Here is a 15341-nt window from a genome sequence, read left to right on the forward strand (position 1 = left end):
ATACTGGGGATGGCACAGGGGACCTCTTCTTCTTCTCCGGCGATTCGACGCCTAGACGCTTTGAGCTGCCGGCCTGCGAAGGTTTTGAGCGGGCCAGCGCGCTTGGGAGCGCGGGTGAGTTGAGCGAACTGAGCGGTTATGAGGTTTGGGATAGATGCCGCAAGGTGGCTAATTTTGTTGAGTGCCGCCGTAAGTGTGGCATTGATTTGCGTTTCCAATGCGGATATTCTGTTGTTAACTTGAGTTTCGAGCGCGCTCACTCTCGCCTCGAGTGCCGTGAGGGCATGCGCAGCCTGTCCTGAAGGGGTTGCGTCGCTTTCCATTGCCTCTGCTGCGGGTGAGGCAGAGGTGTGGTTGGGGGAATTTTGGCGGGCCTCCGCTATTGCGAGGCGCTTTTGAAAATTTGCAACCTGCTCGCGGAGAGCAGATATTTCTTTTTGTTCGGCAGAGATTGGCCGTGGTTGGGATTGGGAAGGGGGAGGGAAGGGAGAAGCTGCCCTGCCCGCGCCGCTCACCTGGGAGTGTTGCTTGACAACGTTTGCCCACGTCTTGGAGCCGCCGTTCTGGGGAGGTCCGAGGGGCTTCGCTGCACCGGCTTGAGGCGGCGGTGGCGCAGCTGGAGGTTTCCCCTGGCTCCCGGTAGAGGAATTCACAGGCTGGTCCATGGCTTGGTCGGCAGCCTTGGCCTTCAGCTTGTCCGGGCGACGCTTGCCACGCTTGCGTCGATTCCGCTTCGATTTACGGCCGCGCTCGGCATGCGGGGGCTGGATAGCGCGATATTTAGCCGTACACGCAGGGCCCCCCGTGGCATGGGCCCCGCCGCACACTGAACACTTTGGGTTGCACTGGTGAGGGGCCCGCACCCCCTCAACGAGTAGAGCCTGCTGTCCGCACAGGCCACACCGGTCCAGCCTCTGGCCGGGGCAGGCGTCCACGCGGTGGCCGACCACACCGCAATGTCGGCAGGCTGGAATGGTTCGCTGGTAAGGCCTAACTTGTACAAGCTCTGAATCGTAGTGCACGAAACGTGGCTTCTCTGTTCCGGCAAAAGTCAGTCTCGCTTTGTTGGATGTCCCAAATTTTCGCACTTCCACGATGGTGCCGTAGCGCCATTGGAGCCTAGTACGGAGCGAGTCCGTAGTTTCAGAGTTACGGACGGTAATGACGCCGTAGCAGACGTCCTTGCCGTCTTGGCGCAGGTGCCCCACAAGGGGGACCCTCCCGTCGGGTCCATTAAGTTCAAATTCGCCGATGATCCGGTCGGCTAGCTCAGGTTTCGCAGTCTGAACAATAATGAGGTTGTGTTCTCTTACCGGTATTATGGTAAGGTCAGTTGCGGGTTGCGTGCCCAGGAGAGCCGTGAACGCCCGGCCGTAGCCGGTCTCCTGGAAAGTCTCGTACAACGATACGCGGGTCCGGGGCTTGATGACGACGACGTAGTCGTTTGGAGCAGGCTTGGGTATAACAGGCGGTTTCCACTTCGTGAGCAGTCGCCGACTGCGGCCCGACGCGTGCGGGGCGGGTGACTGCTGGTTTCCGGCGTGAACGCCGGCCGCGTCTACGGACGCCGGCTTTAAGGCTTGGTCTTGCGCTCGGCGCAGCACTGCGGCGTTCAACGCGGCGCTGCGAAATCTTGCCGAATCTGGGCCTCCGGTTGCCGCTGGGGTAACCGTTGCCGAAACTGGGCCTTCGGTTGCCGCTGGGTTAACCGTTGTCCAGTGCATGTTTTCGGGGTCGTAGCCTCGGCAGGAGATTTGCGGAGCAGCCATACTGGCGTCAGTGGCCAGAGGCCCCGATGTGCCGGGTACCGGTTCGGCCGTTAGGCCTAGCCGCGCCACCGGCCCGATCGGGCCATGTGTTGCCCGAAAAAGGGGTTTAACCGGGCCCACCTTGGAAAAAACTGGTGTCCAGATGTTCCCGACAGCTTTCGGTGCACGTTGGGGATGAACTTGCTAGGGTCAGGCGGAAACTTCCGCTGCTCCGGCTGAAAATCAGCGGAGCCGACGAACAGCACGTCTGACTCCCCGTGCGAACGCTCGCGTCCCCGACGCCGTGTGGGAGGCATTCGTTCACAACGTTCGCCGCAGTGTGGACAGGAGTGGAACAGACGAAGACAAGACAGATAAAACAGGATACGGAAAAACAGGCACGGGTTGACCAGGCCAGTTAACCATGACTAGTCGGATTAGCTACCCTGTACTGCGGAAAAGGGAGTGAAGCCATGAAATAATGGAAAGAGGGGAAGTAGAGCAAAGCTCAATCCGGACTAGATGGTACGCATTCGCTGGGGTTCGAGCATCGAGGAAATAAATGTACAGAGAAGACACTGAAGACGTATCAAGATGTGTCGTCCGTGTCCTCGCATCTTCTTTTCCTAGGCGCTGTTCAAACCGCTGTTAATTGGGCACACAGTACAGAACATGCGAGATCAACAAAGTCAACAAGTCCCTGTGACGGATCAACTTCCTCCGCTAAGTGGTCATTGCGCAAAAGAGGGGGCCGTGTAGTACAGACGCACCCCACATCGGCTCCGCACAAAGACAGCGGAATTTGCCAATCGCCAGCATCATCGGCCAAAATTTCACCACCCACGGATCTGCGCCATTTTTCGGGCACCCACGGCCCTTTCTTCTCTGTGACCTCTCCGCCTGAGCTAGGCCTCTCTCCGCTGGGAGCTAGGCCTACTCCGACGGACGCTTCCGCCACCAACGCCATCATGGAGGTGCAGGTGCAGGGAGAGGTTCTAAACCCCAACGACTACGACCCAAGGGACTGGACGCACATTCTTAGTGTGCCTGCCCGCTCCAAGGACGTCCTTTCAACAACCCGACGCCAGGAGGGCGCAGCCTCTGCTACCGGTACCCCCAAGTCTCCATGCCTTGAAAAGTCAGCGCACCTGCAAGCAACGCGCACAGCTGCGCAGCGTTCGCGGCAGCAGCCACCGCTTCCTGCTGCAGATTACAAGATCGTTTTTAGATCACGAGGCGGGCTGCAGCTGGACCTGCTTCCACCCCGACAACTACGAGAGGCCATCCTCCAAGCGGCGTCCCAGCTTAAGGAGCCAGCGCGTACCCAAATCAGGGTACACCCGGTCAACAACACCTGCACCGTAAGCACGCCCCTAAAGGATGACGCGCTCGCTCTGGTTCGGGTGAACACCATCACACACCAAGGCAAGGAATTCGCCGTAGCACCTTACATAGCCCCGCCGGACGGAGCAGTACGCGGAGTCATCTCCAATGCTTATTGGAATGAGACCCCGTCAGAGCTCCTGCAAGACCTGCTCACCGGCAACCCAGACGCCCTCATCGTGGACGCCCGCCGAATGGGCTCCACGCGTTCCATCTTAATAACTTTCCGGGCTGGACCTGTCCCACGCGCAGTTCTTTATGGAGGAGCCCTCCACAGATGCACACCGTACCGAGGGCATATAGACGCCTGCACGAACTGCCGCGTCCCAGGTCACCGGGCGGATGTGTGCGTCCATCCAAGGTCTCATAAGTGCCCCCGCTGCGGGCAGTCCCACCCAAAGGAAGATGTGCCCTCATGCACCCCCAGCTGCATTCTCTGCGGCGGCCCTCATATGACCGGCACCGGGAACTGCAAGGGACGGGGCCGTAAACTAGCGTCTCCGAAGAACGCTCTCTATCCTCCGGATACATCGCGGCTTTCCCGCTGCGATCAACCAGGCACAGCCAGCAGACGCAGATCGACGACTTCCCGGTCGCCTTCTACAAGCCGGCAGAATGGCAGCAAGAACGCCACGCGTCTCACCTGGGCAGACCGCGTTTCTGGCAAGGCTACCCGTCATCCCCCACCACCCCAGTCCTCCCAGGCAGATCCCAGAGACCAGGAGCTCAAGGCCTTGCGTGAAGAGGTAAGCCGCCTTTCCTCCCTCCTAAGCACCCCCGCCCCCTCCATGCCCCCTAAACCCGCACCCGCTGTCATTAACTCGACCCCATCATCCACAGACACATCGAGCACCCCTCCCGCAAAGAAACAACGCACCACAGACGCCACACCCCCTCCCGTACCCTCAGAAATAGACGCTAAATTAGCAGCACTCGAAGCCAAATTTGACCACAAACTAAAAGAGCTAGACGCACGCCTCGAGGCCAGATTCAATCACCTTACCGCAACCCTCACCGAAAAACTTGAGCAGCGCATGGACGCTATGCTTACCAAGATGATGGAACTTTTGGAACATAATCTTAACAATCGCTTCACCCAACTTCAAACCCCCTCCACTCCCCCCATCCTTCCTCCGCAAGCACGAACCACCTATCCTGAGCCACACATACCAATTGACACCCGTCTTACTTCCATCCTCAATCCCCCTACCATCCAATATGGCGGGGGGGAACACTAATTATCTACCCATTTTAACTTGGAACTGCCGCGGCTTCCGGGCAAAGCGCGCGCCTCTGCAACTTCTCCTTCCCACCATTACACCCACGCCCCACATACTACTTCTACAGGAGACTGCACACCGGGCAACACTCCCCTCCTACACATCTACACATTCAGATACCACTAACACACCCAGGGCGTCCACACTTGTCCACCGCAGCCTCACCTACAAAACTCATCACATCACGTCTGAGACGCCCTGCGTGATCACTGAACTTATACATCACACACATTCACTTCCTTCCATATTTATAGCAAACATATACCACCCCCCGTCCCAGCCGATGGCCTCGCTAGAATCACTTCTGCGAGACCTACATCATCTAGCAGGGAAACATCCCCTACTCATCGGCGGGGACTTCAACAGTCAGCATACTGACTGGGGATACACAATCACGACACATCGAGGTCGCAGGCTCTGGCTGCTCCTGCAGAACCTCCAACTCACTGTGCACAACACGTTTCAGACGCCTACGAGGATCGGCAACAGTGTCAGCATGGACACCAGTCCGGACCTGACGCCGAGCCGCTGCATCCGCGGCGTTACCTGGAACAGAACACAACATACACTGGGCAGTGATCATTACATTATACAAATCACTGTCCCGTACAAAGCACCCCGTCACGCAAATACAACACACAAACTCATTAACTGGGATGCCTTTCGCGCTGTACGCACCGCCCTCCCAGACACTCCCATCGCAGACATCGACGAATGGGTGCAGTCACTCAAGCATGACGTTCACCACAACACGCGAGACATTGAAACTACAACCGAAACACCTACCCTTGACACACGCCTAGCCCACCTCTGGGAGGCTTATCACAGCATCCTAGAACGCTGGAAAGGCAACAAACACAACAGAACGCTTAAGAAGCGGCTGGCCGCGCTGCAGACACAAATCCAACAGCACTCTGAGGAGCTCTGGTTGGTTTATGGTTTATGGGGGTTTAACGTCCCAAAGCAACTGAGGCTATGAGAGACACCGTAGTGGAGGTCTCCGGAAATTTCGCCCACCTGGGGTTCTTTAACGTGCACTGACATCGCACAGTACACGGGCCTCGAATTTCTCCTCCAAAGAAATTCAACCGCCGCGGCCGGGATCGAACCCGCGTCTTTCGGGCCAGCAGCCGAGCACCATAGCCACTGAGCCACCGCGGCGGCACCTGAGGAGCTCTGCCGATCCAACTGGGGACAGATATGTGACGGCATCGCCGGAAACCTGTCCAGCAAACGCGCATGGCAACTCCTCCGACACCTCATTGACCCCACGCGCACCAAATCAGCAACACAGCACCACGTGACACGCCTCAAACATGAACACATTGACGATCCCGACACCCTTCTAGACACACTTCGAACCATGTACACATCTCCAGGCGGCCCCATACCTCTACAGCACTACACAGGACAAGCAAATCCAACACTCGACACCGAAATCACGGAGACGGAAGTCAGAGCGGCCCTCCTGACTCTCCGCGCCAACTCCGCACCTGGTGCAGACCAAATCACAAACTCCATGCTCCGTAATCTGGATGACCAATCGATCACTCACATTACGAAATACTTCAACCAGTGCTGGAGGGAGGGTAACCTCCCGCAGTCCTGGCGCCACGCGAAGGTAATATTCATACCTAAACCCAACAAACCACTTACACTTCAAAACCTTCGCCCTATTTCGCTAACCTCATGCCTTGGGAAGCTCCTAGAGCATGTTGTGTTAGCGAGACTCACAAGTCACATGGCGGACAACAATCTTTACCCGCATAGCATGGTAGGGTTTCGCCCCCATCTATCCGCACAGGACGCTATGCTGCAACTCTCACACGACATTTTCGACCCGCTTCTTCCGGGTCACACCAAGGCAGTCTTAGCGTTGGATCTCTCCAAAGCTTTTGATCGCATTGAACATCAGGCGATCATGACTGCTCTATCCCCCTTGAATGTGGGTGTGCGCACGTATGCCTACATTCAAGCATTCCTCACTGACCGCACAGCTGAGATACACTTCGGCCCTCTGTCTTCCCCCTCCTACACTCTTCAGAGTATCGGCACCCCTCAAGGGTCCGTCCTTTCTCCCTTTCTCTTTAACATTACCCTCATCCCCCTCGCCCGGAAATTGGCCACTATTCCCCACCTGAAGCACACTCTTTATGCCGACGATATCACCCTGTGGACCACTCACGGCAGTGACGGAGACATAGAGAACACCTTACAGGAAGCAGCCACCCTCACCCAAAATTACGCACAGACCATCGGACTGTCTTGCTCCCCAGAGAAGTCCGAACTCTTCCTCATCCGGCCTAAGAACCACCGCTGCCCCCGCTCCCCCATTGGCATTGAACTGAATGGTGACCCGGTACCTGAGGTTGGAACCCTCCGTGTATTGGGCCTGCACATCCAGAACGATGGCAAAAACACCACCACCCTCAAGAAACTCAAGCAGGTTGTAGGCGCGATATCGCACCTCATCCGCAGGGTTTCGGGACGTCATAGAGGCATGAAGGAGCGCGACCTAAGTCGCCTCATTCATGCCTTTGTCCTCAGCCGTGTGCTGTACACTACCCCATACTTACACCTATCCAAACATGACATAAACGCTTTGGATGCTTTGATTCGCAAGGCATTCAAGGTAGCACTTCACCTTCCCCTCAACACACCCACAGACAGATTACTAGGCCTGGGCCTCCACAATACGATCGGGGAACTGGTGGAGGCCCACCGACAGGCCCAATACATCAGGCTCACACAAACCTCCACAGGTCGGTATATCCTGGACACCCTCGGAACCAAAATACCGGCCAACGACCCAACCCTCCTCGCCATCCCACGATCCCTTCACCGAGAGCTCCTCATCAGGCCGCTCCCGAGGAATATGCACCCTTCCCACAATGAGCAGCGCCGCAGAGCCCGTGCGAAAGCACTTCATCGAGCGTACGGCCCCCAGCCGGACGCCGTGTGGGTGGACGCTGCCTGCACGGGTGATGAAGCGACAGCAGCTGTGGTGGACTCCTCTTTATCCGCCCTCCTCACACTACCTCTCCCTCCAGACACGTCCCCAGAGGCTGCAGAGGAAGCCGCCATTGCCCTTGCTATAACCCGCACGGAAGCCCGGTACATTTTAAGCGATTCTAAAACTGCGATTCTAAATTTTGCTCGAGGCCGAGTCCATGTCCCTGCTTTTGGCATACTGGACTCGCCCGATGCCCCCCCGCCCCGCCAAGTGGAGCTGATATGGGTGCCCGCGCACTCCGGGAATCCCGGAAACGAGGCCGCCAACCTTTTAGCCCGAGGTTCTTTAAACCGGGCTCAGGTGGCCTCTGATCGGGGATTCACGAAGGAGCGCATGCACTCATTCAGTGAGCTGACCCAGGCGCACAGAGCCTTACGCCAGCTCTACCCCCCGCCCCACCCCTCCCTAGATAACAAACACACAACACTCTGGCGCAGACTACAGACACACACACTCCCTTCACCCCTTACCCTAGCCCATTATCATCCCTCCTTCCCCACTCCGGCATGCACTCTATGCCCAGAACCCTTCGCTTCTTGCCCCGCCGCGGTGGCTCAGTGGCTACGGCGCTCGGCTGCTGGCCCGAAAGACGCGGGTTCGATCCCGGCCGCGGCGGCTGAATTTCTTGAAGGCGAAATTCCAGAGGCCCGTGTGCTGTGCGATGTCAGTGCACGTTAAAGATCCCCAGGTGGTCGAAATTTCCGGAGCCCTTCACTACGGCGTCTCTCATAGCCTCAGTCGCTTTGGGACGTTAAACCCCAATAAACCAAACCAAACCAACCTTCGCTTCTTCCCTCCACATCCTTTCCCTCTGCCCGGCGGACCCTCCCCCGCGGGACCTAGAGAACCTCAAGACCTGGGAGGACTGGGAGACCCTGCTGCGCTCGGAGGACCCGGCCGTGCAGACCATCGCCACCGGCCGTGCTACCAGTGTTATGGACCTTCGGAACATAAACACTTGAGTGCAGTGGGGTCGTGCGGGGGCCCTGGGGCGTGCCCCGAATTCCTCTGTAAATAAAGTTTTCTCTCTCTCTCTGCGCTAAACTGGCGAATTGAATGCGGAGCCTTTGGGTTCCGCAGATGCACTGCCCTGGTCGCGTAAATCTCTCGCACGCCGTTTTTTTTTTCTTTTAAGGCGAAAGCCTTTAATGTCTCATCGTTGTAAGCAGCTGTTGTCGACAGAAATGTCACGCTTTTCAGTTGGTCGAAACGATCGTGACGTCACAGTGCGCGAATTTCAAACGGGGCCAATTGTACTTTGGCTAGTAACCAGGCAACCAATTGAAGGGATCGTATAGTGATGCTCCAAGTAAGTGGGACTGAGCTTAGTTAACTGCTTAATTACTCAGTTAGCCTAATTAACTTTTCTAGTCAGGCCATATATATAAATAAAACAGAGTAAGAAATTGGTCGAGCTCGGGAATCGAACCCCGGTCTTCGGAGTGTGAGACGAGCATGCTATCCACTCCGCCATGCCAGCTTGATGGTTTGGGAAGAACAAAGGTGCGTCTAGTGAATACGGTGTCTTCGCTCACTCCCATCCTCCTCCCTTCCCTTCCGGCGAGGTTTAGGTGTCCACCGAGATATGAGGGACAGTTACATTTCCTTTCCTCAAAAACCAATTTACCGACGAGCGAGGCATACAACCGAATGGGCGATATGGACTCCTGGAAGCATTGCAAGACGCTGTCGCGTTCCACTCTTAGAGGCGAAGCTTAACATCTTATGCACACATCAGTGACCGCACTTTAGGTGAAAAAAGTGGCCCCGTGAATTTTGACGGGTGTCCACCGAGATATGTGAGACAGTTACTGCGTAATTTCCTTTCCTCAAATAAAATTTTCATTTTCTTCCTTACGGCCCCTCTTTGTCTTTCTTCTTCCACTCCCACTTCCTCCCTTCCTCTACGATGCGGTTCAGGTGTACACCGAGATGACAGAGAATTATTGCACCATTTCCTTTCCTCAAAAAGCGTTCAAAGGGCAAGGCATCGCGCCGAACGGGTGGTGGCGTTCCGTGGACTCCCACACGCTGTCGCGCTCCACTCCTAAAGGCGAAGCTTAAGCTTTATTAATTAGCAGTTAATTAGTATTCAGGCACAAGTCAGTAATTAACCATTAATTAGTGATTTGTCGTCACTTAGTAATTAGTACTCAATTACATGTGACGCCACCAGTGCCACAGAAGCAGTCAAAGTGGTCCGGAAAACGCTTTCGCCTCTACGCACTTTAGACAGTCAAAGTGCCCCCTGAATTTTTTGCAGATATCTACATCCCATTCCTCAAACTGGACGCCAATGTGCCACCGGAGAGGCGCGATGCTTTTCGGGACGCCTGGAAGTCCGCGCTCTTGGAGCAACCCAACTCCAGAGCTCCTGACGGCGGCTTCGCCTTGTCTTATGACTTCATCCTAGCGCATTCGCAGAAGCCGGAGGCTGCTGCCTAGTCTGCTGTGGTCAGACTTTTATTACAGGAATTTATTATTTTCCAGCACTTCCGCCACCGCGCTGCAGTGCCTCACCTGGCAAATGACGAATTCGCACCACAAAAGTGCTCTGTAAAGCAGAAAAATCAGTTTGTTGCATGCCAAGAAGGTGTCATCTACTCCATTCCACTTTCGTGCGGAAAACAGCACGTTGGCCAGACGGGCAGATGCCTGAACGAGCGCCTGAGAGAACATAATAACAATGTTCATAATACTGTTAAAGGGCATCTCGGCATCCACTGCCGAGATTGTGAAAGCAAAACTTGCCGGTCACACTTTCAACAAACAAAAGTGTTGAGTAGACAACCCAATACGCTGACTCGAGATATTATTGAAGCCGCTGAAATCGCCTGGCTAAAGGACGCATGTGTCAGCAGTCCCTCCTTATCGTTGTCAACAAAAGAATTAGAATTTCTATCTGCAGGAAAGTAATGCTGCCGTATCATTTTGGTTTTGTGTGCATGCACAAGTGTATCATCCGTACGTTTTAATTTTGTTGTTTGGAGCCTGATTTATTTATTTCCAAGTTCCGAGCAATAAGCCTTTAGTTGAAAGTCAGCGCCTGTCTGTGTGTATCTTCCTTTATAGTCATTGTCTATTTCGCGCTGTTCTTCTTGAACATAGCATACCAACTCGCCCAAGCATCAGTCCTAACGAAAAATAACTCGTTTTTTTAGGCGTACGCTGTACGCATGCTCACGTGTATGGTCCTTTGGATACTTGGTAGCGTAGGCTGGGAAGATAGGTAGGTTAACCATGTCATATAGGCTAGCTGGGAAGAGGAGGGAACAATAGTAGAAGAAATACCCTCGATAGAATACACGAATTTCTATGGTTATTTGTTGCGAATTTTTTGTTGAAGCATTTGCACTCGGCATTGCGCAGGTGTATCTGGAATTTTTTTTTTTTTCTGAAATCAACGTCGTTTACAAATGTTAGTACCCCTCATTAAGCGCACGCATTAAACGCACACAACACTCAGATATATATGTTAGTTGAGTGGTAGCCCGTCACATGCGTTCTTCTTGGCCGGGAGAATTTCGTATTGGAAAACCCAGCGTCACTGGAAGCCACTGACCCAGTGTGGTCAGTTTATGGGCACAGTCTGACGCTGGACACTGGGACTGCGCCGTACCTGGCAGAGCAGCACTCGAGAAAAAATATGCTGAATTCAAAACTTCGAAATAAAAAGCAGACATTTTTGTTGGACTAAATACAAGTGAAAAGGCGTGAGAAAACAATAAATCCAGTTACATTCGAGCTCGAACAAATGGCCTTTATCATAGTAGACTATTGCCCTATCCATTACACAACCTGAGATTTTTAAAGGGTGACATTCATTAAGCGAAACTATGTAAAAAGCTGTAGGCAAGTATAAACATAAGATTAGGCAGACATCAATTCGACATAAATCGGCATAAATCGCGCATTACGATGTGCGCGTTAGCAGACGACGATGGGGCGAGTGGGTTTGACCGGCGGGGCAACGCCGACCTTTTAGCGTGAAAAAAAAAAGTACGAAAAGGCACGAAAATGCTGAAATTCAAAATTTTGACTATAGATAACTCAGATTCTAACACAGCATTCAAAAAATTTTTACTGGAGGATTTCATGAAGCGGTGTCCATTAACATCCGAGGCATACTGCAACTTTATTGAGCCCCTTGCAGAGCCCATTTAAAAAGAAGAACAGGGCCGGTAGTGCCAGGTCTTTCACATACAACACAATGCACGCAGAGTCACAGTGTATGGGAGACTACACACTGATAGGTGGCGTTTACTTTTTTGCCTCTTTGAATTTGCAACGTTTAACATGCACTATGTGTGGCCAGTTTCTTATTGTTTATTTTCTTTTATTCCGTGAATTGATTGATAGTTTGTTATCTCACCCTGCAGCAGTGCCTTTGCAGGTGCCTTGTATATAGGAATGATAACAAACAAGTAAATGAAGCATTGCCCCTGGGTTGTTTCAGAGCAAAAAAGGGGCTGCGCAGCTTTCTTATTGATAAACACGTCGCTACGGACGCTCCGGCAATACTACCTCAGAGCACTCCGAAGTAAACAAACTTTACATGTTGCAGAAGGGTTTACGTCGCTGCGATTATCTAAAAGCAACAGTTGGCACGAACTTATCCTGCGACCGAAATTTCTAGCATTCCAACTGCTAATACTGCAGCGTACGTGATTTCAAGACACTAAACGGAGGCCAATCAGCGTGCAATGAACTTATAAAAGACGTCAAGCAGTGAACACTGCGCATCGCAAATGTGTATATCGCTCCAACAGAATAACGGAAGTGGCATTCAGCTAAAATTTCAAAACCTGGAAAAAATAAAAATGTATCTCATAAAACAGATCACGGAGTTCCCGGATGGGATTTCGTAATCAAGGATCTTTACTTAGAATTGTAAGACGAATTCATTTTCTTCTGCGTGTTCACGTGGATGTCGAAGCGGCACTTTAAAACGAGTGATATACAGATGTACTGTAATGTCGTTATCATTTTAAAAACAGACATTTGGCGTTGAAGTGTCTAGAAAGACTTCATACTAAAATTCGTACGAAGTTCAATGCTTGCTCCTATACTTCTCGTCCTGAAAATTTATATTTCATTTCTCCTGTTTCTAGTACCCTCGCTATTAGTTCAGTGATGGCGTAGAGGTAGAACATCCGCCTCGCGTGAAAGAGGACCGGGGTTCGAATCCCGGCGCCGCGCAATTCTCCACCGGGTTTCAAAAAAAAACTCCGCGTGTCGCTGGAATTCCATAACCAGGTCTGAAGTGCGGCCTGATCTCGTTGACCAGAACCGACAACGCACTCCCTCGCTAGAGCAGGATTTGGCCGCCCTGTTGTGGTACTTGGCCACAACCTTCTATGAACGAAGCAATTAACCCTCGGCCCTCACTCCCTAGCGGCTGCGGGACAGCTGACCAAGGCGGCGGTCAGACCTGTGACGCAGCGGAGGGTGCTAAGAATCTCTGGCTCCGGACAGGCCGCCGTTGGAAACGGAACATTTCAACGTTTAACGCTAGAACTTTATACAGTGAGGCTAGCCTAGCAGTGCTGTTCGAGGAGCTAGCTGGTATTAAATGCAGAGTGGTTTCTTGGGCGAGTTGGTTTACCATATTGAAATATACCTGCGCTTAAAAGACACGGACTGAAAGAAAGAGACACACGCTTTGTGTGTGTGTCTCTTTCTTTCAGTCCGTGTCTTTTAAGCGCAGGTATATTTCAATATGGTGTTAAATGGGATGCCATAGGGCTTAGTGAGGTCAGGACAGATGAGGCGTATAAAGTAATAAAGAGCGGGCACGTACTGTGCTATCGTAGATTAGCGGACAGACGAGAACTAGTTGCGGGATTCCTCATCAATCGAAGTATAGCTGGCACCATAGCGCAGTTCTATAGTATTAACAGAAGGTGGCAGCTATCACAATTAAGCTTAACGAGAGGTACAAACTGAAGGTGGTGCAGGCCTACGCCCCTACATTCAGCCATGATGACCTGATCGTTGAAAGCGTCTGTGAAGACTTGGAATCGGCAATCAACAAGTAAAATCTCAGTACACTCTACAGATTGGCCACTTCAATGGGAAGGTAGGAAAGAACCAGGCTGGAGACCGGGCGGTAGACGACTATGGCATAGGCTCCAGGAATAGCAGGGGGGAAGCTATTAGCAGAGTTCCCAGACAGCAATAATTTGCAGATCTCCAATACCTTCTTCTGGAAACGAGAGAACAGGAAGAGCCCGAATGGTGAGACTAAAAGTGAAATAGCTTTCATACCCTGGGATCGTGCAGGACGTGGAGGTCCTCGTAAAGGTTTGTTGTAGCGTCCACAGAAAGGTAAGATCTCAAATAATATTAGATTTAAAGAAAGAATGGCAGAAACTAGTGAAGCGGAAGCCAATTAGCGAGTTAGCGATGAGAGGGAAAGCAGAGAAACTAAGGACATCACTGTCGAGCAGATATTCGGCTTCAACTGAGGAAGACGACCTTACTGTTAATAAAATGAACCATAATCTGACAACTATTATTACGGAGTGCGCGGTAGAAGTGGGCGGTAGGATACCGGCAAGCTATCTCAGGAGGCAAAAATCTGATTAAGAAACTCCAAAGCATGAAAGCGCCTAACCCAACGGCCAGAATAGAACTGGCAGAGCTATCGAAGTTAGTTCATAAGCGCAAGGTAGCCGACATAAGGAAGTTTAATATGGAGAGAATCGAGCATGCTCTAAAGAACAAAGGTAGCCTAAAAGCGGTGAAGGGGAAACTAGGAATTGGTAAAAAAACAGATGTATGCGTTCAGAAACATAGAGGGCAATGTCATTTTTAACATGAATAAGATACTTAAATTAGCCGAAGAGTTCCACGCAAACCTATACAGTAGCCAAAGCAATCAGAACGTTAATGAGAGAGGCAGTAGAGCACAGCAATCCCACCAGTAAGAAAAGAGTACGTAAAGAAAGCCTTAGGAACAACGCAAAGGGGTAAGCAGCTGGTGAGGGTTAAGTAAGAGCAGACCTGTAGAAGGACGCAGGGGAGCTTGCACCAGAAAAGCTAGCCACCCTGTATACGCAATGCATTATGACCTCCAGCCTACCAGAAGCTTGGAAGAACGCTAACATTATCTTAATTCGTAAGAAAGGAGACATCAGGACTTGAAAAATACAGACCGATCAGCTTACTGTCCATTGCCTGCAAGGTATTTACTAAGGTAATCGCTAATAGAATCAGGACAACCTTAGACTTCAGTCAACCAAATCATCAGGCAGGCTTCCGGAAAGGATACTCGACAATAGAATATATTCACATTATAAAGCGGGTGAGAGAGAAATGCGCAGAATATAACCAATCCCAATATATAGCCTTCATTGATTACGAGAACGCATTAGACTCAGTGAAAACCTCAGCAGGCATGCAGGCATTGCGGAATCAGGGTGTAGAAGAGTCGTAAGTGAAAACGCTCGAAAATATCTATAACAACAGCACAGCTACCATAGTCCTCCGTAAAGTCAACATTAACGTTCCAATAAGGAAGGATGTCAGGCACGGAGACACCATCTCGCCAGTGCTGTTCATCGCCTGTTTACAAGAGGTGTTTCGAGGCCTGGATTCGGAACAGTCGGAGATAATACCTAAGTAATCTGCGATTCGCTGATGACATTGCCTTGCTCAGTCACTCGGGAGATTAACCGAAAAGCACGATCAATTAGTTAGACAGGCAGAGCAGAACGGCGGGTCTAAAAATGAACTTGCAGAAAACCAAAGTAATGTTCAACAGTCTAGGAAGGGAACAGCAGTTCGCAATTGGTAGCGAGGTGCTGGAAGTAGTAAGAGAATATGTATACTTAGGGCAGGTAGAGACCGCTGAAATTTAGGTGGGCGGATGAGATTAAGAAGTTTTCGGGGATACGGTGGCCGCAGTTGGCAAAG

At 51.9% G+C, this 15341-nt stretch overlaps 1 protein-coding gene across 1 annotated transcript in view; it reads left to right on the forward strand.

Moving 5' to 3' along the window:
• Positions 1 to 9869, forward strand: part of LOC149359318 (juvenile hormone acid O-methyltransferase-like) — a 30767-nt gene extending 20898 nt beyond the window's left edge. The window contains exon 4 of the mRNA XM_089571572.1: positions 9688 to 9869. Within this exon, the coding sequence (XP_089427698.1) occupies positions 9688 to 9869 (182 nt within the window). The remainder of the gene's footprint in view (positions 1 to 9687) is intronic.
• The last annotated feature ends 5472 nt before the right edge of the window (positions 9870 to 15341 follow it).

The sequence above is a fragment of the Amblyomma mixtum genome, chromosome 2 (assembly GCF_055824585.1).
Source record: "Amblyomma mixtum isolate Tamu chromosome 2, ASM5582458v1, whole genome shotgun sequence".
In the NCBI taxonomy this organism is placed as follows: domain Eukaryota; kingdom Metazoa; phylum Arthropoda; class Arachnida; order Ixodida; family Ixodidae; genus Amblyomma; species Amblyomma mixtum.